Source organism: Schistocerca serialis, chromosome 2 (assembly GCF_023864345.2).
Source record: "Schistocerca serialis cubense isolate TAMUIC-IGC-003099 chromosome 2, iqSchSeri2.2, whole genome shotgun sequence".
Taxonomy (NCBI): domain Eukaryota; kingdom Metazoa; phylum Arthropoda; class Insecta; order Orthoptera; family Acrididae; genus Schistocerca; species Schistocerca serialis.
In genome coordinates, this window is record NC_064639.1 from 568,778,867 (window position 1) to 568,806,221 (window position 27,355).

The 27,355-nt window shown below is 42.7% G+C and overlaps 1 protein-coding gene across 8 annotated transcripts in view; it reads left to right on the forward strand.

Moving 5' to 3' along the window:
* LOC126457568 (nuclear receptor coactivator 7) overlaps nucleotides 1–27,355 on the forward strand; it is a 799,075-nt gene that overhangs the window by 281,788 nt on the left and 489,932 nt on the right. For all 8 annotated transcript variants that reach the window (XM_050093982.1, XM_050093983.1, XM_050093984.1 and 5 more), the window contains one exon: nucleotides 18,198–18,257. In XM_050093982.1, the coding sequence (XP_049949939.1) occupies nucleotides 18,198–18,257 (60 nt within the window). The remainder of the gene's footprint in view (nucleotides 1–18,197; nucleotides 18,258–27,355) is intronic.

The following is a 27,355-nucleotide window of genomic DNA, read 5'->3' on the forward strand; positions in this document are numbered from 1 at the left end:
GCAACACTCTTGGAAAACTTGGTGTGACTCTAAAAGAAGTAATGGACAGGTTGGTCAAGTTGATGCTGTTCTTCAGCACAGACAGTTCAAAGACTTTCTTTCTAAGTGTGGATCGGCGCATTGTGACTTTCTACAGTTCTGCAATACTCGTTGGATAAACAAATGTCAAGTGATGGTACGTTTTCGACAACTAAAGAATTAACACCACCCACCTCAGAAAATGTTTGATTCACAAGAAGACAAAAAACCATATGGATTTCCTAGAAAAAAAACCGCATACGCTAGCTAATGACTTTCTTGAAACACGTTCTGAAACATTTAAATGCGCTCAGTACCGAAGTACAAGGAAATCGAAAATTACCGTGTGATCTGATACAATATGTCTCTTCCTCCCGTCGCAACCAGGATTTTTTCACTTTCCAACAATTTTCGAATATAAACATAATTCTGAAGAGATAGAGAAGCTGTCAAGATTCTTAAAATCGCCTTTTGAAGTTTCTCCAGTAGCAGAATGGAATGATGTGGCTGCAAGGTTGTTCTGCCTTTCAATGCCTTTACTCCAAATGGAGATAAAAAGACTTGCAGGAAGACATTTCCTTGCAAACACACAAAACTGCACCGCTGAAAACATTCGGAATAAACATTCCCAGAAAATATGAAAATTGCAAAAAATAGTCATGTGCCTAGCTACTAGCTACTACGTTTGGCTTCACGTATATTTGTGAAATTTCATTTTCAAAAATTGTTTCGAAAAACAAGTATCCCTTAGGATTCACTGCCGCCCACCTTGAAGACAATTATTCGCATAAGCTGCTTCCTACGCGAACCTAACTTTAAGAAACTGGCTCGAGACCGCAAATGTAATTCCTCCCAGTGATCTCTAATACGAATGAGCGTATCTATTGTATTCCATTTTTTTTGCGAGTGTCAATAAAAATAAAAAATTAGTAAGGCATTTCAGCTTTTTCTTCTGGCATGCTTCCATATCTTCCTTTGTTTTCTTTGCCAGTGCCCATTGCTGTGCTGGACTCGCAAATTGGACGGCACCGTTCAACTGGTAGCTGTACCGTGGTACACTCTCAACGCCTTGTCTTTGACACAGATAGCAGTACAGCCATTGATCCTACTGTGCACTGATACTGGACACCTTGCACAGATGCCGCTTTCTCTTGTAAGAGGCAGGCCGCTATCAGATTGCAGTTTGACGCCGACTGGGGAAACCTGCCCACTGCTTAGAATATCGGTAGCAACCAGTTGCCGCCACGTTACACATTTCTTGTCGAATGCGTAGGCCTTTTTACTCTAGTGATGTCGAGAAGAAATGACTGATAATTGCGATAATAATGCTTCATGGTAAACGTTCGCTTTTTTATCGAACGTCCTCTATAAATTAAACATCGTGTCTTCCAACGCATCCTTTACTTATATTATCTAATGCGTTTTCTTTCCGTAGTCGCTGTCTTTTCTTGGCCTACCACAGCCGCTTCCGGTGGTCTGCTACAACCGGTTCATGTTGACAAACTTTGCTTCTTGAGTTCACTTCTTTAGTATCCGAAACTGGGCTTCCTACGCTTCATCTGTACTAGCTTAACCGTAATTTTTAATCCTACAGTAATCTTTAAATGACATAAATTTCCATAACACCCATCAATCTATCAGAAATTGAGTAAAATTGATGTGTAGGTTCCAATACGCTGTACTCACTACAACTGGACTCTGCTTTCTCTTTAAGAAACACATCTCGTCTGGCTGCTCTACCAAGTTCTATTGTAACTTGGTGGACAGCGCTGTTGGTAATTATGCTAAAGACAGCACATCGGTCAGCTTTATGGAAGCATCCGTCTGGATCGCTATAGAACACGGCTTCGGTAAGGCAGTTTCCTGTTTCGCGTGATGTTTATCGTATATCTTCGGTCATCTTCTGTTTTTACACATGCCGCTAAAAGCTATGTTTTTAGAGACGGTTTACTATGTCAGCAATGGAGGGGATGAACAAGTAGTTGATAGTGAAATCGTCTGGAGACTCAGGCGTGGCTGCTCTTTTGTTAAGACACTGATCTCACCTTGCAGCCCTCAGTTGTCTCCAGGCGAATGCCACGGCGATTCTGACAAGAAGTATGTGGCTAAATTGATCCCCCTTTCTTGTCCAGCTGAACTGGGGCTCCATATTCTTGAGAGGGAACTAGTCCAGTATAAATCTGCTGTAGAGCAAGCAAAATAAACCCACACAGAACCGTGATGTGAAACTAGCTGCTCACCTGTACTCTTAGACAACTGGCTTTATCTCTGGTTCAGATTTCATGCACTTCCAACTACCACCTCTCCTGAATAATTCTATTTGGACTTGGCTTTCTCCTGCGCCCGATTCGTTTTTGTGGAGCTAGGACTTTCGAACCTACAGCATTTCTTGTGGGGTCATATTAGCGACTACTAAAGGGTAGTACAATAATAAAGGTAATTTTGTTGGGCGATACTTATAAAGTGATTAAGCTCATCAACCTGTAACCTCCCCCTCACTTATCGACCTTAATGACAGTGAAAAATGAAACCGCGTGTACCTAATGGGAATTTTGGAAAAGCAATCGTCACCGAAGTTAACCTGTCGGTAAAGAGGGAGGAAAGGGTTACATCTACATGAAAGGAAAAATGCAAATGAAACTGGTGGAAATTAATTTTGAAAAGGGGTAAAGTTAATGAAGAACGTATATGTGCGGCCGTTACGTTAACAATTAACTAGCGGTAATTAGATATTTGAGATTTGGGGGAAATTACGGTCGCCAGTCCTAAGGACAATTACTATAGTAACTGAAACAGAAAGGTAATTACACATATAATTAGCACTAGAAGCGTGGCAACTGAAGGTTGACACGTGTAGTGTGAAAACTGAAAGTTTGTCAGAAGTAATAAATTTCGCTACACTCTGACTTAATTTAGCAAAAGAATTAATAAAACTGGAAAATCGAAAGTTAATTTAGTGACTGAAGTTAATAGTGAGCTTTCTTTCTGAAGCACATCGACATTCAGTAAAATAAGGTTAGTCTTGGACTACCTCAACAATCATTTCAAAAGCTACTTGAATCTACGCAATTTAGAAATAAGAGAATTAACTTTGAACTTGAATTAAATGATTCTGAACAATTAACAATAGTAAAATTTAGTACGTACCAAGCTGAGCTGCAGTCACAGGTAACTAAAATACGGTAACAAAACTCGCACTCTTAATTTGTGCTTGTGCAATCTAAATATTGTAGCCAGCTGAACTTTGAAATTAAAGCAGTGAAATCGAATGATGCTGGCGTTTGAATTTCAACGACCCTCGGGCTCATTTCGGAAAAGGAAGGGACCCTGCTTGGCAATGCAATTGGGACAATGAGCAACAAAGGTTCATGCTAAGTTGCTGTAATTTTGCGAGGCAAATGGAACAATTTGAAAAGCTGAGGTCTGCCATACAGTTCTGAAACTTTACGTGCTTTTAGTCTTCCTTGTTGGTTGATTGAAGGTTTGAAGCCGTCGATCGAGGAGGTGGCGACAGTCACTCATTGTCGGCCGTCGCTGTTGCAGAAGCTGGATGTTGGCGCGCCTTCTTCTCGACACGGTCACCAGGCGAAACGGGCTCTTGATGTGCGCCAGCTAATGCTTCCCGTCCGCGACACCATGTCAGAAACTATCATCGCGAGTCGAGCGCAATTACATGCTGCCAAACCCCGAAAGCGCGGCAACTCGCGGGAGCGTCACACAACACACCTGCTCCACTCGCTACTCCAGCCAGACCCTCTCTGCCCGCGCTCCACGCGGCAGAGTTAACACTACCAAAGATCCTACACACTTTGATTCTTCACACGACCCATCGATGTAATCGTTCGATAGCAGTTTTCCCTAGGCAAGACCCAGCGTAAAAATACAAATAATATTTACGAAACAAACCAATTATACATCGACATGAGTGCATAAATATATATACAAACAGTAAAACAGTTACAATATATAAAGAGACAGAAATGTCATATCTTGAGGTAACAAAACAAGGAAAAAAAATAATAGTACAATAGATGGAAATAGGAGGATATGCATTTCCGGCGTTACAAACCACACTAAGAATATCATTCAGCTGCATAAGGCAAACTACACAATAATGTAAGAGGTTCTACAGAATCCAGCTTTCTAGAAAATAAGATAATAATCACAGCAAAAGTACAGTTCTAGACCAAATTTCGTTATAATAATTATTGCTTAAAACTTGTTTGCATTTTGCACAACTCGATGAAAGCACGTATTGACCACGACGCTTCGGTTCTGAATCGTGTTTGAACATTAAAAAGAACAGTTGTTTGCCTAAACTCCTATAATTTTGCAAACAGGGCTGAAGTTAGCTCTTCAAAACAAAATAATCTTATAATCATGTCGGTTTAACCGTTTTTGTCGGATACCGTTTTATTAATGTCCTTGAATCCGGGATTTGGTTATATGCAATAGCATTCGATATGTGTGTTACGGAAATGAGCGTGCAGTTCTTTTGAGCGCGATTCTGATTTCCATAGAGTATTTGTATGGATACTTTCAGTTTGTTAACGTTAACCCCTCAGCTGATACAAGCATGCTGATCATGGAGAAAAACTGAATCTTTTCTCCCAAATAGGAAACGAAGTTCACTTCCTCTCAGTCCCTCAGAAACAAATGAAGGTGTGTACTACACACCGTGTGTATTTTCCACATTGGCTAAAACCGCCATGTTTTCTACTAGTTTCCAGAATCTAAGTCTCGGAAAAGTCTGTTAATCGCGCTCCACATGCAGTTTATAAATTTCACTGAAGTGCGTGTTTCGTCCCACATTCTGTGGCTGGGAACAGCGTTGAGTTATGTGGCATGACATACTTTCAACAACTAAATTTACTGCCCTTTCCTTGGAAAGTGGAATATGTGACATCAGGAACATTCAGCGCTTGCAAGGGTCGGTAGTGCTCGGGCGGGACTTCGTTTTCAGAGATTCGCTCGAGATAAAACAGTGACGTGTTTACAGAAACAAAGGTGAGAGGGAATATATGTGCAGGTGCTATCTCGGGCACGTGCAAGAGTTCACAGAAAATAAGGCCAAAGTCGGGGAATCGTCCTTCGTAACTGTTGACATATATTTCTACCATTCCATCTTCCTGGCAGTAAACAGTATCATACTGCAACTTCTAACTTTAAGGTATTGCTGATAACGATGTGCCGTGGAGAGGTACATAGACGTGACACCTGTTGGTCTGTATTAGTAAATTTGCTCCCTCGTGGAAACCAAAGTGCTCGACATTTTGTTCTAATGCCGTCTTCTTTACTCGGTCGGAATGGCAAACATTTTATGATATGCAATGTGCAGGTGTTATAATATGAACCCTATATATGCTGTATCCTTGACTATAATTATCTGGTGTTAGTGACATCGAGAAAATTGTCCCACTTGACGCTGAAAATTGTTTGGTCATCTTATTGAAAGTAAACCACAATCATCAAAAACATGTCATAGGAGTCTCTCGTGACAATATTACTAAACATAAGCCACACAATTCATAGTCGCGTCAGACAAATTCTCAAGCTTCGGAGACTGCTGCCACCGCCACTGCCATCAACAGTAAACCTACTGACGATTTATACTGACAGTCCGCTGACGAGTTTCCCAAGACTGTGGGATTTCGGTACACCTCTGGAAAGTTGTTTGGAGCTTCGCTCATGAAAGGAGGACCGCGTGATTAATCAGTTAATAGCCTGTCTCACCGTGCTCATTGAAATACTAGTCGAAACATGAATAATTTTATTCAATTTGACATCGAAAACCGATAGGATGTTATTCAAAGACAAAACATACACCAGGATTTTAAGTCAGAAAGAAGTTCGTGTTATTCATTACTCTTCTCCCCTGTCCTTGGGCAGTCCGAACTAGCGTACCCTCTGATGATCTCTCTGTTTATTGGTCATTAAACTGCAGTCTTCTTTGCAATGCTCTCGGAAACGCTAGCTCGTAGCTCGTAGGTCAGTCGTCTGGGAGGGAGGGGGTAAGAGAATTACCATGTTCACAGGCTCTCCTGGCAACAAGTGTTATCATGTGCAGTTGAATCGAAGAGCGTGACTGGCATAGTACGGGAACAAAGTAAGGTCGTTTGAAATACTGTGTTAGATACTGTCGAAACTATTCATTTCAGCTCATTGCTCCTTTACAAATAAAAGTTATATGATTCTCTGTATTGCTCTATATTTTTAATAATTCACCTCAACACTCGTACATTTTATAGCTTCAGTTTCTAACATATGTGGTGACTGCTTGCAGGAGAAGCTTTCTACTATTTCGTTTTCTGAGTACTCACCTAATCATTCGTTAAAAATATAACACAGTGACTCTGTTTCAGGTGTGTTTGAGATACATTAAAAGACTGAGGCTCTTCATTTCCCCTTACCTCAGATATAATGTATTTAAATATATTTGAATCAAACATCTAGGGGTGATCGATCACTCCATTACACCCAAGAGAAGCTACAGGGCATAGGCACTCAGTGGCTTATGTGTTTAACGTGTGTTGTGGGCTATCCAATAGTTCATTCAGGGAGAAGGCACAAGTCGAGCAAAATTAAAGTCCCTGATTCGCTTCTAAGATATCTTCTTCCCTTAGAGCCACTCATTCCTTAGATTTTCTTGTTCAGGATCGCTCTGTCAATTTATTGGGGTAGATAGTAAGCAAGAAGCAGCACAACTGCTTTATAAATCATGATTGTTCGATGAAATCTCTTCGTCCCAAGGCCGGCGAATTCAATAAAACGACGCCTAGCGTCGCCGGGAAGCGTCAGCGAACATTTTATATCGAACTAAAGTTGTTACCTGACGCAGGCAAGAGCGTACTGTAGAACAGCATTACAATAGACGAATATGGAGAGGGATGGCATTTGACATAGGAAGTTGCCGCGCATAGTGCTCATCATAAAATATGCGTCACCATCTTTCCTTCCGTTGTGGGACGAACACTACAGAAAGTTTGAATTTGACGTGACTTGGTCAGGTCCGAGCGCCATCGCACTAGGCAATGTTAGCGACCACAGTAATGCAGCAGTATCAGCTCGCATGACTAAATATTTATCACCACTTGAAAGTGCTAGTTTTCACTTTCGGGCGTTGTAGATAGAGTAGAACTGCCACCAGGTGAAGTAAGGCACGGCAGTGAGGTGGTGTGTACTCCTATGTACCAAGCAAAAGCGTTACTAACTGGCAAAGGCGCATCTTTACTGAAGCCTGACGTTGGCTGAGGTAAGATAGCGGCATTACGAAATTCGTGTATGCTACTCAAAAGATTTTATGAAACGAAATTAAATTGTAAGTTTTACAATATGGTTAAAACAAGTTCTGCAGCTCGGCAAATATTTGCCTACTAGTTCAGTTTAACACGTGCATTGTAGGATCGTGCTATGAGAAGAAAATACAGTTGCATATACACATGTTTAAAGCAGACTGTAGTTTCCGTAGGAACACTAAAATGAACGCACTTGGTATTAACGACAAACAGCACGTGCTACGTGCAGGAGTATGTTCATTACGAGCATGCTATTCGAAGAGAAGCCAAAGTTGATCAAAACTGGTTGAAATCCACCATTAAGCTATTATTATTAAAACCAGATTTATTAAGCACCTTACAATATAAATAAATTACATAAACACTGCAGATATTGCAGATAGCACAAAATGTAATTTAATTTTGCAGGCTTACATACGGCACAAAACCAAAAATACGCAATATGTTTCTAGTTATGTTTGCATTGAGACACAAGGTAGGCAACATACCTTCCCTCTGCTGTATGAAAAATTACAGCCAAACACGACACATTTATTGACCATTATGTCAAAACTCTAAAGTTAACGTAATTATATCAGTTTATCCTATTTCTTAAGGCTGTTTTATCAGTAAACAAACTGTTGTTTACACGTCCCTTCCGCTCATCCCCATATTGCGATTCTAAAGTGGTGGCTGCAGTGGCAGATACTGTATGTGGTATTCTTAGTCTAGTAACGTATGTCTGTTGTATGTACCAGTTGGTTGTTCCGTATCGGCTCAGTATGACGTGCTGACATGGACATGAGACAGATCAACAGTAAGGAACTACTTTGGTTGGACATGTCCATGGCCACACTGTGAAGCTCCCAGATTTGCTGGAATGTCTAACGTGTCTGCAAAGGCATTTCGTGCCACTCGCAGTCAGGTAAAAGAACAGAGGTCATAAAAATCCCATTGTCGATAGCAACCAAGGAAATAGATTTAAAGCATGACTAATGATAGTAGTGGTGCGGTTTAATAACGCGTGATGCAATACGGTCAGTCATTGGGTACAATCATTAATAAGATGACTACCGCAACCACGCACGTAGCTGTCACAACTTACCGGCAACTTTGAAATTATACCGTCGGGGGATAATTGGGGACTTAGTCACACCGCCACACCCCCAACGTGTGAGACAATGATGCCACTGTTATGTCGTAAGATGACGAAACATTATTCCGCTACCAAGACAACCAGAAAGCTCTATACTGGTGACGTTGTACCACAATTAAAATTTGACACAGACAATGGCAGTGCGACAGCTATGACCGCCGTCAGTGAATGGAACTCCATTTCAGCAAGTTACCGAGCGAAATTGCGGAAGGAACTGTATGTAAGGGGTATTTGGAGACACGTACCTTGAAAAAGGCGATTGCTCACGGCGGCGCATATAACTACACGTCTTTAGTGGGCCAAACAACATTGAAATTGAACAGCTGAATGGACACCAGTAGTTTGGCTCGCCGAGTATACATTAAGTCATATTTTAAGAAAATATGAAAGACATAAAGTGCACCGATGGACCACTGCGGCGTGTGAAGGATGCAGCTCACACCGGAGGTGCGACTGTGATGTTTTGTGGCTGTTGTACTTTCTGTGACTTTGGTCGGTCCGTTCAGGTTGTTTATTTGAACATCAGTGGCCAGTTGTCCTTTCTTCAACATATTGTAGACGATTGTGCCATGGACACGCTGTCTTTCACAGGTAACGTCAGCACTGGTTCAGAGGGCTGCGCCCGTACATTCCTGGTTTGATGAACAATTAGACTCTACCACACCTCAGCTGGTCCGGTAAATCACTCGATCTTAAAAACATCGGAAAAGTCTAGAACTATTTGAAATAACAGCTGAAACGTACCTATTCGATAGCTCTATGGTCTTGGTATCTTACAATCAAGGAGTGGCTTAGGCTGGATACTTGCCATACTCGAAGAAACTTGCAGACTCGCTTCCTAGTCCAACTGAGCCCAATATCAAGGATAGAGGGATGTGTTATGCAGTATTAACTTGATGTCTCCATGTAATGAGTTTTTGTCCGCTGTGCTTATTCGATACTTGTACAGACACGTGAACAAGTTGACCATAGGGGGTCGGCAGAATAAAAATAGCTCTGAAAATATTTCCAAGACTAATGCGGAGTTGAGCACGGAAGCCCCATCACAAGAAATATGAAACGGACTCAGTAGCGAATAAAAACCATAACTCTCCCAAAACATACCGAACACCAGAAGACATTGGTCGACTGGAGCAAAGTCCGACGAAATCGCAACGCGGTTTATCTGTGTAGGCAGGAATTAAGAGATAGTCATGCCGAAACACTACCAAAGAGGATCTACAATTGTATTCAGACAAATTTACTGTCGTGCATGAGTTTCTCCGACGTATTTCCCGTACTGAGTTCTGCCGGTGGTTCCTGAATGAAGTGGAATCAAAATGTTTGGGTCCTCAATTTTTCATTTCTCCATATAAAGTCTGGTTCAGCCTTCCAGAGTATTTGAGTACACGGAACATGCGTCATTATTCATCAGAAAATCCCGTAAGGACTTCAAAGAGCCTTTGCAAAACATCACGCTTTGTGTTTGGTGCGCAATGTATAATGTCGGCATCGCAACAAATTTTCTCAAACTGTTAAAGCTAACTGGTATGTCTAGAAAACGTTCAATCTGTGTCCATTAGTCCACAGAAGATGAACGACTGTACGGATATTTTCAGCAAGGTGCAGCAACGCCTTGAGGACGTTCAATATCCGTTGAGGAGAGGATAATCAGCCGGCAATGTAATCTGTCAACCTATGTCGCCTGATGTCTCCCCATAAGATTTTTACCTGAGAGACAAATTGAAGGGTCGGTTGAACTCAAATAACCCTTACATCGAAAATGCAATTGCTACTATCGCTCAGGCAGAGCCGCTACGCGTCTCTCACAGTTTGATAAATCGAGCACGGCGGTTTTATTTTGCCCTTCCTACATCTTAGTGTTTAAACCTGCGATATTAAAATACAATGGGTCTGTAATGTGTACTCCAAAACACGTAAGGTTTTTGTAACCTTTCACGTCTCACGCAAAGCAAGAGTATTTTTCTTACCTTCGAGTAAGAAATAATCCGCAACAGTCAGCTAGAGAAGGGATTCTCGTAAAGCGGAGCGTCTCCGGAGGACTTCTCGTGGGCACAATTTGTTGTGAGGCCACGTAGCGTGTTTGCTAGTGCTCTCCTCCGTAATTATGGACTCTTATCTTAATGGGGCGCCGAGCGCTACAAATGAAGCGCAACGCAGCGCCGCACCTTGCTCGTCCGTCTCAAGAACAAGAATTCCCTGCACCTATCTGAAATGCTTCCACCGCATTTTACTCCCAGGATACCACGTTTAACTTTCCTAGCAGAATACGACTGGTGTAAAGTATACCGGTACATTTTGTTGCTTTTTAAGAGTTCACCGAAAATGTTCGCTCGCATAAACTCTGACGCTCATAAATTAAGGATAATTGCAGAATGTGGTGCCACACAACGTGGCACTACACAAAACTGGCGCTAATAGCATAGGCACATAGGGAACACGCACGACACAATCTGTAAGTCCACGGTATTGGTGATAAGCTGTGAAAATCGTCCCGAAACACGTGCTACAAAATGCCACTGTTTCCTGCGCATGTACCCCGACATCAATGCGGGATATGATCACCATGTACACGTACACAGGCCGCACAACGGGTTGGCATACTCTGGATCAGGTGGTAGAGCAGCTGCTGAGGTATAGCCTCCCATTCTTGCACCAGTGCCTGTCGGAGCTCCTGAAGTGTCGTAGGGGTTTGAAGACGTGCATCGATATGTCGACCGAGAGCATCCCAGACGTGCTCTGTGGGGTTTAGGTCTGGAGAACAGGCAGGCCACTCCATTCGCCTGATATCTTCTGTTTCAAGGTGCTCCTCTACGATGGCTGCTCGGTGGGGCCGTGCGTTATCATCCATCAGGAGGAAGGTGGGACCCACTGCACCCCTGGAAAGGTGGACATACTGGTGCAAAGTAACGTCCCGGTACACCTGACCTGCAGTTCCTCTGTCAAAGACATGCAGGGGTGTACTTGCACCCATCATAAACCCACCCCACACCATCAAACTACGACCTCCATGCAGGTCCCTTTCAGGGCATTAAGGGGTTGATATATGGTTCCTGGTTCACGCCAGATGAAAACCCCTCGAGAATCACTGTTCAGACTATAGCTGGACTCGTCTGTCAACATAACCTGGGACCACTGTTTGAATGATCATGTACTGTGTTCTTGACATCAGGGGTCAGTGGAATGCACTTTGCAGGTCTCCGGGCGAATAAACCATGTCTGTTCAGTCGTCTGTAGATTGTGTGTCTGTAGACAACTGTTCAGCTGCTGCGTCGAGGTCCCGAGCAAGGCTACCCGCGGTACTCTGTGGCTGTCTGTGGGCACTGATGGTGAGATATCGGTCTTCTTGTGATGTTGTACACTGTGGACGTCCCTTACTGTAGCGACTGGACACGTTTCCCGTCTGCTGGAATCGTTGCTATAGTTTTGAAATCACACTTTCTGGCACACGGAGTGACCGTGTTACGACCTGCTATGTTTGACCAGCGTCCAGTCAGCCTAGTATTCTACCCCTCATAACGTCATCAATGTGTGTTCTTGGAGCCATTTTCAACAGTCACCATTAGCATATCTGAAAACGTCTGCACACTTACTAGCTGCACCGTACTCAGACATGCACCAACACACCTGTAGTATGTGGACTGCTGCCAGCGCCACCGTGCGACGACCGCAGATCAAATGTATCGCTTGGTCATACTCCGAGGTGATTTAAATCCACAAACCGCCCACCAGAGCGTTGTTTCACTATGTATCATCCTTAATTTATGAGCATGAGTGTATTAGTGGCTTATAGTACTGTGATTTCCCGGAGCGTTTCTAGAGGAACCACGGACAGACGGAAATGACCGTCTTTGATGGCAAGATAAAAACGTAGTTTGGGTAGGGCCTCCCGTCGGGTAGACCGTTCGCCGGGTGCAAGTCTTTCGATTTGACGCCACTTCGGCTACTTGCACGTCGAGGTGCCAAAACGTACACTTACCTCAGACAAAACCGCATGACCCTGTTTGATAAGTCGAGACACGCGCAGTGCTCTGTTGTCCATTTATTTTCATTCCACCTTCTGATGGCAATCGCCCACAACAAACGAATCATACGCTGTCCGCAGTAGTCACAGGATTTGCAGTTCTTTCTGAAGGAGGATGAACGATTTGCAAGATAAATACATTAGAGACAAGTAAGGAATAAAAGTATTATTTTATCCACAACAAAGGAGGTTGAGCTGGACAGTTACGGATTAATCCAGAACAAAAATAACCAACTGCTTTAAGTTTAAATGCCTAGACATATCTTGGACGCTAAAACGATGCAAGCTCTAAAATAGTAGTTGTAGATTATTTTTGATGATAAACTGATATGCACATATTTCCAAAGAAATGCCAAGAGTTGGGGAGCCATTATAGTAATACAAGTGCGGGCGCAAGAAAAATTTGATGGATCATTGTTTTATTCCGATAGTAGTTGAGAGAAATTTAAGATCTGACATCCCTCCAGAAAAAACTGTCATCAACTATCATTAAGTTGCAGCACAGAGGACATCTCGCATTTCTTTCGTGTCTCAGACGTGTAACCATCCCCCCCCTCCCCCCCCCCCTCTTACCTACCACGAAAAGTTACAGCCCATGGTAACATATCCAGCGTAACCGTTGAAGACATCTGTACCAGAGGCGAAGATTGCCGCTTCCCAAAACTATATAATATACTACGTAAAAATTCTTCAATTGTGAAATTGTGATAAAACCCTCCAGTTACAGTAGCATGCTGTTTCTTCACGAATCATATGAAATCTACCATTTATTTGTTTATTTCCTACGTTTTTTAAGTAGTTATCGGTCACGTCCAGAATTGGAAGGGACTCCATTTCATTGTTCTGCTGTTCCTTTGTTTAACGAGTTACTTTCCCATTCAGTCTTGGACGATTTTAGGAGCAACTTCCCTGCTCAACGCGTTTTTATTTTGATGATACTAGTAAGAAAAAATCATTCGTCTTTTCTTAGTCTTCCATACTGATCGAGCTTACGTCATTATTACGGCAGTGGAGTCATATTCTGGAGAAGTGCATTTAAAATCGTCATCTGTAGATTTTGGTTTAGGAAGCCCGCGTCTCAGTGAATCAGTTCAGGCAAGTGCTATGGTGGTTCTTTAAAAATGGAACGACCGACTCACCTTGTATCTATTTGACTGATGTTGGGACCGACAGAGACGACAGTGGTAAGACACAGAATTGTCGCTCTTGGGGTGCAACGTACGAATACACACCCAGCCGTAAAGGTTCAGGTTTTCCTTAATCCTTTCCTTTTGCCTGACCGGCAGCAGTTTTCTCCATTTTTGTTTTTTTTTAACAGGAAACTAAATATAATTCTAGTAAAGACTATTGATTTTTCCGAATAAAAGCAGACTGGCTGGCCAAAAGAATGTTGTACCACTTCGGCGTAGAAACATGCAAATCATACCGTCGCATCAAGTTCTCGTACAGCTGTCAGGTCGTTTACACAGTCTTCGTTTCAGTGTGACACAGAGTATTTGCCTTCCTCTCGCTTTGTTGGTTTACGCCTAAGCCCTATGCACGCCGTAGCCAGGACGGGTCTTTTGTAGTTCACACACGACGTCGCGAGTCCCAGCTGCTGCCGGCAAACAGGCCGCCGACACCGTATCGCTGAGCCTTTCATTGTGTCGCATGTTTTCCGTCCCTCTCTGTTCTAACCAGACAAATTTACAGACCTTACGTTTCAAGATAAGGGCCTTGCTTATCTGTACGTCTTAAACTGCTCATTAGGAAATATTTCTCTGAAACCATTCATTCTCGCAGCTGAAAAGACGAAGAGACGCACTGGTATCCGGTATTTTTCCACGTGCTGTTTAAATTTATTAGTTGAATTAGAAATCTGGCTCTCCATGCTTTCCGCTACCGCTTTTGAGATGTGTAAGTCTAATCAGCCCTTCCCTTCTTTGTGTCTCCTGCGTTCTGTTCGGTCTTTAATATCGGAGGTTGCACAAACCCTAACTCCCTTGCTTCTCGGTGCGCTACAACATAAAGGAAGAAGTACTGAAAGAAAGCCGGCCGTGGTGGCCGAGCGGTTCTAGGCGCTTCGGACCGCTACGGTCGCAGGTTCGAATCCTGCCTCGGGCATGGATGTGTGTGATGTCCTTAGGTTAGTTACGTTTAAGTAGTTCTAAGTTCTAGGGGACTGATGACCTCAGAAGTTAAGTCCCATAGTGCTCTGAGCCATTTGAACAATTTTACTGAAATAAAGCAGTTACACGACGTACTCGTATCGCCACCGGTGGTCAGTAACGCAGTTATTTTTAATTATTGTTGGCTTTCAGCCGTCGATACACATCAGTCCGTGGAATTTTACCACTGGAATTGCAACACTGCTAAACTACTCCGACGTGCTGTTCTCGGACACAAACTTTAACTTCCTCTACAAATTTTTCGGACCCGGATGGAAAACATCTACGTGCTTGTGTATATCCGGGATACGACCTCCAGCTAACAGCTGAGATGGTTTTTTGGAATTGCTGTATTAGTAGATGTGACAAACTTTAGGCCGATCAGTGCCACTTGAATTTGGTCATTGCTAACAATTATACTCAGGTGCCAGAGTCTTAGATAAATTTCACATATAACGTTATGCTTTCGGATTTTCTGATACGTGCCATACAAACGAATTTAATCTTTCTTTAGATTGTATTACTAAGGAAATTTATACTACTAGTCTAAAGTGCGACGTATTTCCTTATCTGGTCAGACAGCATGTAGCTAAATCCGTTCGTTAAAATACTCAGTCTTCATGCATTTTGACATGTGTGATACTGTTTTGTTTAGAATTCGATCCACAAATCATCACCTGTAACCCTAAATCGCATTGCATGTTTTCATGTTACTTGTACGGAAATTGACAACGTTAAAGTACATATTACAGTAAAATTGTAACTGAAAGGCCAAAGTATCGCTGAAACAACCCAAAGCCAGCAAATTTTGCTAATGTGTCCAATAGATTATATAAAATAACCATAAAAAATGGCTGCAGTATGCAGATGCACAAATGACACAAACGGCAGATCAGTGATGCTGCTCTCATTTTCTTTCTCGTGTCCAGATATATCTGCAAATCCACAGTGATAGGTACTCTGTTGATGAAAGCCCGCGTCGCTGAGGATATCTGCAAGAGTAATTACTTCGTAGTTGCGAGTCAAATAACAGTATCAGTATGTGATTTTAGTCTAGTTTCATTAAATGCGATTGATAAGAATTTAAGTATCTATAATTACCCATTCTTGATGGAGTAAGTTGACATGATCATTTTCATTAATTACGACGAAAGGTGTAAGTTGTTAAGGAACGTGCGAAGTGTGTGACAGGCTCTATTGTATTAAAATGTGATTACGATGGGCTTCTAGCTTGTTGGCCAGTGAAATTTAAATTACGAGGTGTGACTTGAGAAGAAGAAAATTAAGGCCAGAGAAACTGCATACTGTGTGGTCTACATTCGTAGTTATCTATATAAAGTGCCTGACAGAGGGTTCAATGAACCACCTTCAGGCTGTCTCTCTACTCTCGAACGGTACGCGGGAAAAACGAGCACTTTAATTTTTCTGTAGGTGAGTGCCAACAGAAAGTTTTCGCAATCGGAGGAGAAAACTGGTGATTGAAATTTCATGAGAAGATCCCGTCGCAACTAAAAACGCCTTTGTTTTAATGATTGCCACTCCAATTCACGTATCATGGCTGTGACACTCTCCCCTATTTCGCGATGATACAAAACGAGCTGCCCTTTTTTGTACTTTCTCGATGTCATTCGTCAGCCCCACCCGATGCGGATCTCACACCGCACAGCCCTACTCCAGAATAGGGCGGACAAGCGTAGTGTAAGCACTCTCTTTGGTAGCCGTGTTGCACCTTCTAAGTGTTCTGCCAGTGAATCGCAGTCTTTGGTTTATCCACAATGTTATCTACGTGGTCGTTTCAATGTAGGTTATTTGTAATTGTAATCCTTAAGTATTTAGTTGAATTTACAGCCTTCGGATTTGTGTGACTTACCGCGTTATCGAAATTTAGCTGATTTCTTTTAGTTGTAATGAATAACTTCACACTTTTCCTTATTCAGGGTCAATTGCCACTTTTCGCATCATAGAGATATGTTATCTAAATCATTTTGCAAGTCGTTTTGATCATTTGATGACCATGCGGCTTTTCGCGGATGATGCTGTAGTATACAGAGGAAGGATCCTTTATTGTATGATTATATGATAGCGGAACAAACACTGGTAGCAGTTACTTCTGTAAAATATCTGGGAGTATGCGTGCGGAACGATTTGAAGTGGAATGATCATATAAAATTAATTGTTGGTAAGGCGGGTACCAGGTTGAGATTCATTGGGAGAGTGCTTAGAAAGTGTAGTCCATCAACAAAGGAGGTGGCTTACAAAACACTCGTTCGACCTATACTTGAGTATTGCTCATCAGTGTGGGATCCGTACCAGATCGGTTTGACGGAGGAGATAGAGAAGATCCAAAGAAGAGCGGCGCGTTTCGTTACAGGGTTATTTGGTAACCGTGATAGCGTTACGGAGATGTTTAATAAACTCAAGTGGTAGACTCTGCAAGAGAGGCGCTCTGCATCGCGGTGTAGCTTGCTCGCCAGGTTTCGAGAGGGTGCGTTTCTGGATGAGGTATCGAATATATTGCTTCCCCCTACTTATACCTCCCGAGGAGATCACGAATGTAAAATTAGAGAGATTAGAGCGCGCACGGAGGCTTTCAGACAGTCGTTCTTCCCGCGAACCATACGCGACTGGAACAGGAAAGGGAGGTAATGACAGTGGCACGTAAAGTGCCCTCCGCCACACACCGTTGGGTGGCTTGCGGAGTATAAATGTAGATGTAGATGTCGGTAAGTGACAGCATCATCTGCAAACAATCTAAGACGGCTACTCGGATTGTTTCCTATGTCGTTAATATAGATCAAGAACAATAGAGGGCCTATAACTCTTCCTTGGGGAACGTCGGATATTGCTTCTGTTTTACTCGATGACTTTCCATCTATTACTAAGAAATGCGACCTTTCTGACAGGAAATCACGAATCCAGTCGCACAACTGAGGCGATGCTCCGTAGGCACGCAGTTTGATTAGAAGACACTTGTGAGGAACGATGTCGAAAGCCTTCTGGAAATCTATAAGTATGGAATCAATTTGACATCCCCTGTCGATAGCGCTTACTACTTCATGAGTCTAAAGAGCTAGCCGTGTTTCACAAGAACGGTATTTTCTGAAACTTTGATGACTGTGTGTCAGTAAATCGTTTTTTTCGAGGTACTTCATAATGTTCGAATACAGTATATGTTCCAAAACCCTACTGCAAATCGACGTTAGTGATATAGGCCTGTAATTCAGTGGATTACTCCTACTTCGCTTTTTGGATATTGGTGTGACTTGAGCGATTTTCCAGTCTTTAGGTACGGATCTTTCTGTGAGCAAGTGGTTGTATCAAATTGTTAAATGTGGAGATATTTTATCAGCATACTCTGAGAGGAACCTGACTGGTATACGATCTGGATCGGAGGCATTGCCTTTATTAAGTGATTTAAGCTGCTTTGTTACAACGAGGACATCTGCTTCTATGTTTCTCATCTTGTGTGTATATAATTGGGGAAATAAATGTAATACCGGATCCATCAGAGTATGTCGAGTATAAGAGAGTGCAGATACAGTGTCTAACCGTGTGCGGACGCTCTCGTTTCTCCACAGGTCGCGCCGCGCCTCGCAGGACCTGAGCCGGCCCACGGAGAGCGGCGCCACCTACCTGCGGTGAGTGGAGTCTGCAGTCCGCCGGCCACTAACCCACTTCCAGTGCTCGTCTGGTGTCTGTCTGTCTCTCTCTCTCTCTCTCTCTCTGTGCTGTCATGGATGTATGGAAGCTGCAATCTGTGTAATCCGCTTACGTTTCTTTCTAAAGCGACATTTTTCAAGCTAACTACAATCTCTCTTGCTTCAGGTAACAGCGATCTCGTCTCGTCGACTAACAAGGATACCTGCTTGTCACTATGCACACTCGTCTAGTATCGCTGTAACGTGCTAATCCTGTTTCATATGTACAGAATATATGCGACAAGTGCTCGTTAATCGTCTTCCGAAGACGTGAAGAAAGGTCTCCTTTTGTCGGCCAGGTGACATTAGTGTATTGGAATCACATGCGTCGCACATCGCTACATAATTGGCTCGCAGTTATGAAAGCATACGACCATCACCGGACTGGACTCTCATTTTATTCTAAGTTTACCGTCCGGACCGATATCTGGCGACGGGGATTCACAACACTTCGGCCACTCAGAGATCATTCACCGACCCGTCAAAGATGTGAATGTGTGGTGTACACGAGGTGCTCGTGATTTGAAAGTGTCTGGTCCTACTTGAACGTGGACGCCCAAAGTGTGTTGGAATCTGCGGTTAACGTTAAAGTATGACCACTGGCTGCAGATGTTTCAGAGTATAACGTTCAGGAAGGATAGCGAAACTCTTCAGTTTGCCCTAGGTACTTAATTTGATAAACTGACTACTCGGTTGGATTTTTATGGCAGTTTGTTTTGACGGCCAAATGCTGGCATACTGGGAGATGTGAACGAGCTTGGAGTCACTAATAGAACACCACGTGCTGGTGTAGGTAATTTAATGAACTGCATCATATTTTACATGACCTTCGTCATTTTGCAGCTTAACGGAGAGCGAAGACATCTTTCTGCGGACACCGTCCTTTTCCCCACAGCCAAGCATGATGTATAGTCCTGTTGCACAGCATATTCACGCAAAAGCAGACCAGTTACAATTTTACAACGCACGTAACGTAGGCCTGATTGACAGAACAGCGACACTAAGTTGCAGCGTGGATTATAAAACTATTTAATACGCATACCGCGGTTGAGAACTTCAGATGTCCATGTATCGTTCGCACTGCAGAAGATTACGAGGAAATCAAGGAGTTCGGTAGAACGTCAAATCCCAATCACACTATTCAGCACGATTGTGTTCCAAATTGCAGTTGGACGATTGTCTCTCTGGTAACACACATCTAGTAATGGAGTTTTAATCAGCTATAAAGGGATGCAATTGGTCAGTAACACCGTGAAACATGTCACATTTATCATGTTGTCTTCCGTAACAACAACAACTACTTGATATACAGGGTAAGCGCATGTGAATTGAATTTCCGCTATAGCATACTACACTCTCCAATCACATCAATGTGACAATGGTTTAGCAGCGCGGACCGTTGCGACACGTGCAGGAAGTGTGTCAGTGAAGTTCTGGAAGGTACCGATAGGGATGTGAAGCCATGCCGACTCCAGTGCCGTGGGCAACTACACTACGTTCCTCGGTTGAGGATCCATGGCGCTAACAGCCTGGTCGGGGTCGCCCCTCAGACTAGAGATTTGGTTTAAATATGGGAAGTTTGGTGACTAGTATGGTAAACCTAAACTGCTGCTCTTCGAACCACACACCAACACTGCGAGCTGTGTAACACATTGCATTGCCCTGCTGGTCGAAGCCCTCTTGCGGAGGAAAGAAAAGCTACATCTAGTGATAGATATAGTCCTAAGGACAGAGACACACTTGGGTTGATCCATTGTGCTTTCTTGAATGACGAGATAACCTAGGGTATGCCACGAAAACATTACCCAGACCATAACGTTCCCTCCTCTGGCCTGGACCCTTCTAACGACTGTTGCAAGGTGTTCGCTTTCAGACATGTCACTGCGTACCGAGCATAAAATGTGATCAGCTGGAAAGGCCAACATCCAGTGGCGGTATTGGCCTGCGAATTCCAGCCATAGTCGACGATGAAAAGGAGACAGCAGGGGTGTTTCAACCAGGCGTCTGCTGTGGAGGCCCATTTGCAGCAACGTTCGCAGAACGGTCTTTGAGGAGACACTGTTGGTGGCTTTAGTAGCCATTTTGTTCATCAGGGTGGTCAGTAGCTCGAGCTCAACATTCGCACGTCTGTTCACACGTAAACATCTCCGCAGCCGTGTTCACTCCGGTTATTTACGGTCCGTGGTGTAGCGCAGTACCTTCGGCGCAGATTCTTGAATAGCTCCATTTTGCCACACACGGTGTACTTCAAACACGGTGGCACGCGTGCACTTCACAAATTTAGCCCTTTCGGAAATGCGCCCACCCGTGGCCCGAAAGCCAGTGATATGCTCCTTTGGTTGTCAGAAAATCGTTCTGTTTCCGCATTTCGACAGGGACTGCACTATTTTCCATGGCCCCCTCCACCCCACCCCCCACTCTCCCTCCCCCTACCTCGACACGCTTTATGTAACTTCACTGCTAGTGCTGCCATTTGCCGAGAGGGGTTATTGGACGTTGACTTCAAACATAAACGGTGGTCACATTGATGTGACTGGACTGTGTACAGCTAATTTGCGTAAATCCAACGGGTCTATTCGTCTACCCGGCATCTATGAAGACAACGTATTCTGACAAGATAATCAATGCGTTCTAACAGAAAACGAGAATTGCCCCACCTCGGCAGTCGTAACGGACTCTGTTTGCAAGTAACCAAGGTCTAGACCGCGAGTCATCGTCTGTGTGCAGGATAGTAAGTCTTTTTTTTCCGAATGTTCTGTAATTTTCCGTTCGATATACGAAAATACGCCAGAGGCTAATAGTAGTGGAGAGATTATGCTGTTGCCTTCGACACTTAAACATGTCACTACTTGTCATTTTTAGAAATGGAAATGTCGTGTGACTAGGGCCTCCCGTCGGGTAGACCGTTTGCAAGTCTTTCGATTTGACGCCACTTCCGCGACTGCCTGGAGATGACTGGGTGTTGTGTGTCATCAACAATTCATCATCATTAACTCGCAAGTTGCCTTAGTGGCGTCTGCTAAAAAGGACGTGCAATTTCGGGGGCCGAACACCCCGCATGGGGTCTCCCGGCCAACAATGCCGTACTACCATTTATTTTACTTTTTTATTTTTTTCAGTTTTAAAGACACTGACAGTTTCATTAAAGAACACAGAACTGTTCGACATGCTCTCTGAGGACCGCGCACATAAAACTCATCCAATTTTCGAATTGTGCGTTTATAGGTACCTGAATACCAGCATAAAGAATGTAATGAAACGTTGAGTCAAATTATGCACACTTCTCCGGCGACTGATTTGGGAAGCGTTGGTTGTCGCCCTTGTGAAAGTGTCTAATATTGAGGTGGTTATGACATCCAGGCATCAGTGCAAAGGGTTCGTGCGTCATATCGCGATTTATGATAAGAGAGACGCTTGCTGCTTGAGGTAAAAGAGGAGCTGAGAGCTGCAGCATGTAAGAGATATCTCAACTCGGTAAATACATTTAATGTACATTCAATGTCTCAGATTCTAAGTGTGTCATTGCGCAATATGGAGGAGTGAAGACCTTTCTCAATGTAATGCAGCGTTATTGCGTCTCTCTCTCTCTCTCTCTCTGTGTGTGTGTGTGTGTGTGTGTGTGTGTGTGTGTGTGTGTGTGTGTGTGTGTGTCAGGAACTTTTTGTGGACATATTTGTGCATATAGCTTACTCAATTTAGGATGGTCATGTGGCGGCTGCCGAGGTCCGCGACCTGTTTCTTTACGCTTGGCTTTACGCTTGTTTATCTATACTTGCTGTTAATCCATTTATCTATTGACGTAAGAATTAAATATATCACTGCCTGATCTCCCAGCAGCTTCGCTTTCGGTCTGTCCTTGTGTTTTTCTCTCTGATACTGTTGTGTGTATGGAATCTGTAAACTAACGGACGACTAACTTTTTCTGTTTGTAAAGTGTGTGGAAATACAACTGTGATTATTAATTATTAGTTTGTGAAATTTGTCACAAAATTATTATATGTGTAGGAAGTGGAAGCAACTGCAATGGCGCTGGTTAAGATTTTATATATAATACATACAGGGGATGGACAAAAATATGGAAACACTCGAGAAATGTATGCTTGAACATAATGCTAGCCAAACCTGCAGATAGCACTGCTGTATATCACCACGAATGGAACCTGCGCAGTGTCCTCAATACGTTGCAGGCGTCAGTCGTGATCAGGACAGTGTTCTGTATAGTTGTGAGTGCATTATGTCGGAGCTAAGTAAATTCCAACATGGGTAAATTGTTGGTGCTCGTATTGTCGTGTAAGGTGTTCACAGAGGCACCGTATCGAAGATGGATATCGCTGACGGGGGAAGAGGAAAAACATCATGCGCTAAGAGACAACACGGATGAAATTGTATGTTGAGTGATCATGACTGGAGGGTGATTAAAGACGACTGTGACGAAAAATCCTTAACAGATTAGATTAACAGAGTACAACGAGAAATTTCAAAGAGCAGCACGTTTTGTATTATCGAGAAATAGGGGAGTGTGTGTGTCAGGGACACGATAAACGATTTCTGGTGGACATCATTGAAATAAAGGCGTTTCTCGTTGCGGCGAGATCCTCTTACGGAATTTGTCGCCAGCTTTCTCCTCCAAATGCAAAAATATTTTGTTGACGCCGACATAAATAGGGAAAAACGATCGTCATAACAAAATAAGGGGAATTAGAGTTCGCACGGAAAGGTATAGAGATTCGTTTTTTCAGCACACTCTTAGACAGCGGAATAGTGGAGAATTATTGTGAAGGTGGTTCCATGAACCCTCTGGCAGATATCTAAGTGTGTTTTGCAGAGTATCCATGTAGATGTAGACGACAGCTACAAAAGTCACTGCAGATCTGACTGTCGCACTCGCGAACACTGTCAGCACCAAAGCAATGCGAAGGGAGATCCCTAAGCAGGGAATTACAGAACGAACTGGAACTCCAAAACCACTCACTCATCAGTGATGCAAATGCCCGTAACGGGAAGTGTGAAGTCGAAACAATAAAAGCTGAAATACGGAGCAATGAAAGACATTTGATCGGATGAGTCTTGTTTCACATACTTCCCGACTCCTGGCCGGGTTTACGTCCCAAGAGTGAAACACAGGGGCGTCATGGGCCCTGTGCTTCCTCTGCGAGGTCGCATCACTGCAACGAATATGTGACTGTTTTGGCTGATCAGGTCCATCCTATGGTACAATGTTGGTTCCTGAACGATGATGCTGTTTTCAAACGCGACGGGACCCCTGTTTAAACAGCCTACATCGTCCAGGAGTGTTTTGTGAGAACGAGGATGAATTGTTGCATTTCCTCTGGCCACTACAGTCACCAGATCACTTTGGAGATAAGTGTGCTTGATCGCTATCCATCTCAACTATCGTTACCCGAACTTGCCACTATTTTTGCAGGAAGAATGGTATGAGATCCACTAGAAAACTATACAGGACCTGTACTTATCTATTCCGAGACAACCGGAAGTTGTTTCGAATATCAACGGTTTTCCTGCCCCGTATTAACCGTCATAATGCGTTGTGTTTTTGATGTTCTCGTGTATTTGTCCACCCCCTACGTATATCTTTCGTATTTTCTCATACTATCTATTCAGTCTCAACCTTTGTGAGAGCTGCAACAGCAATTCTCTGATGCGGTAAGTTGTAAATCTTCCCTGAGTTGTTGTTAACAATCACTTTCCTGCTAAGCTGTTCCGGATTATTATGATTGTTCTTTAAACGATTTAGTGCAGGGGTCTCCAAACTTTCTAGTCCGCGGGCCACATTGACTCCTCCACGAAGTCATAAGGGCCAAGATCTACCTAGTGGGATTAAAGCACCCTAGCACTCCATGATCACCGTAATGTAAGGCTAAAGGAAAGATGAAATCGCAAAAATCTAAGGTTGTGGGAAATATCCAGCACTGAAACGAACTACGATCTTTATGCTGGCTTAGCTGCGGTAAAGTTCTGACCAGTTCTTTTGAACTCCGAACAATAACTGAAACTTTTGTCCGAAAGGAATCGCCGTCTGGCTGAGCTCCGGAACGGTGAGTGGTTATGGAAGCTAGAATTTTTTACTGACTTAACTAAACATATGAATGACATTAATTTAAAATTGCAAGGTGAAAACCAGCTTCTGCATGATTTATACACGCATGTTAAGTCCTTTCGACAAAAGATTGCTTTGTTTCAATCTCAGTTGAACGAAGTATTCTTCACGCATCTTAATACCGGCCAAACATTCAGTCAGAAAACTGACATTCCGTTTCCTGTAACTTTCGCAATTGAAGCTTTGGGCGCTTTAATAATTAATTTTGAATCACGTTTTTCAGATATCGATGCAAATTCAAACGATATCAAGATATTTCAAAATCCCTTTGACGTCGATATAGAGGCGTTACCCACAGAACTTCAGTTTGAAATTATTGATTTGCAATGTAGAGACTTTTTTAAAGAAAAATATTCGAAGTCAACATTACTGGAATTTTATAAGTGTCTTCCATCCACACACTTTCCAAATTTACATAAATATACCCGTGGCTTTTTTTCCGCTTTTGGCACTACTTATTTGTGTGAAAAAACTTTCTCCAAAATGAAACATGTAAAACGTATTTACAGGTCAAAATTAAGTGATGAGCATTTAAAGTCGCTGATGATCATCTCTACCAGTAAACTTGATCCACAGCTGGAGGTAATTATGAAAGGAAAGTTACAGCTACATGAAAGTCACTAATTATCACGAAGATGTTAAATTTCTTTACGTGAATACTCTAACACTGTGAGTTTTCAAGATATAAATTAATTAGTTATTTTTATACATCAGTTACAACTAAAATATCCAATATCATTATGTACACCAGGTATTGTATTTTCTTTAAATTGCCTTTAAATAAAAACATTTTATACGATTTACTTGCTATGTGTATTTTACAACGTAATCAAAAGAAAGTGAAACCTCTCTGAAGTGGCGTTTATTTGAAAGACTTGCACCAGACTCGTGAGTAGAATAAAATGCAAAGAATTTTTTTACTTAAAATGTTTTCGCCAAACTAGTCTGTTAACCGTTCTTTTTTTTTTCACTATAGCACGGAGAATGGTCTGTCTGTTTATTGTGGATAGCCACAAGTTTAACCATGATCTTCCGCTTTGTAAAGATAGAGCTCCGACAATGTCGCGGTGTATTGGTCGCGATAGGCTTCGAAACTCAATTGTTGGCAATATACGTACCACCTCAAATATTTGCCGGACCGGATAACGGGGATGTCCAGCCAGCTAACGCGGGCCGGTTAGCCGGCCCTCGCGGGCCGTAGTTTGGAGACCCCTGGTTTAGTGCATACAGAGCAAAGACCCGTTCTGTATAAGGTGAGACTAGCGTGCTGTATTGTATTTCATGTCTTCAGATTACAATGAATTATTATTATTATTATTATTATTATTATTTCTCAGTAACCACATGTACAGTGAATGAATGAAGTGATCCGCTGGAACACAAAGTAGACGTAAACCGCAAAAATCACATTAGAGGGGATTCCTATAGTCGAACAAATCTTCCTTCATAATATCTGCAACAGTGAATCGTTTTTTTACATGGCAGATATCCGACGTAGCTGATACATTGGGCTATGTACTTCCCAACATTAAATGTCGAAATGGGTTTACAATAGGACGGTCTGCAACTGCAACATTTTTCTCTCACACTTTTGTACTCCTAGAGAACGAATTGCGACAGAGAATTACGAAAATATTTGATAAATACTGTGTTGTTCCTTCACAAAGTTTTTTTCCTCAAGGCAACTGTAACATATTACACGTTGCTAACTTGGTTACGTGGTGCTCAGATTTATGTGCGGCTGAATTAGGCCTGGCGTGACCACTGAAATTATCGGTTTCAAAAAAGCGTCTACTGTACGAACTGTATTTCTTCACACGTAATGCCTGATGGAATTTGTAGCGCAGTGATAGGCTACGAGCCCCTACTATGCTGTATTCACTTACAAAGACTGTGTGTCAGTTCTAAATGGCTGGTTTATCCTTCGTTTACTGTGAACAGAAAGTAATTAATATAGTCCACAAATTTTCTGTCCGTATTGGTGATTATAGATAACGTAAATGAATGTTATGTTCACACTCCATCCCATGCACGAAATGTCTTTCGCAGCACCAACTTCTGGGTATACATTTTAGTAGTTTTAGTATGAAATTACGAAAACGTTCAAACAAAACACAGAGTAAAGTATAAATTCAAAAGTGCTGTGATAGGTCTATGTTGCTGAGGAAACAGATAATCATAGCATTCCGTCAACTCAAACACGAGGTGCGATCAGTTAGAACCTCATCAGTAAACCTATTCTGTGTATGACTGTTAACTCGCAACTAACTGAGATGAGGAAAAAGTCTGGGTACAGAAACGAGCAGTACTGAATGTATACTCGAGGACGAAGAGTAAAGTGGCAATTAGTCTTCTTAAAAGTTACTGTTTGGAAACAAACAATACACGTAGCCCTTACCTTTCTGGGCTTCCAGCCGATTCGGCAACCGGTTCATTTCTGTGGCGACTGTTGCGTACATTTCTCGCATTATTGTTGAGCAGCCCAGTTTGTCTGGGTACAGAAACGAGCAGTACTGAATGTATACTCGAGGACGAAGAGTAAAGTGGCAATTAGTCTTCTTAAAAGTTACTGTTTGGAAACAAACAATACACGTAGCCCTTACCTTTCTGGGCTTCCAGCCGATTCGGCAACCGGTTCATTTCTGTGGCGACTGTTGCGTACATTTCTCGCATTATTGTTGAGCAGCCCAGTTTGGGAACGCCCTCAACAATTGTTATTCCATATTATGAATGACAAAAACTAAGGTGAATCATTTCACGAGCTGCTGAAATTTCTCGCTCGTTGCGTACATCAACTACGAATCGCAGCTGTGCGACAATATATGCTGACACCAGACATGTATATTCACTTTTTTTCCTTTATTTTGAAATTTTGAATTTTTCATTTCTTGTTTGGATAATGTCTGACGCTGTCAGTTAA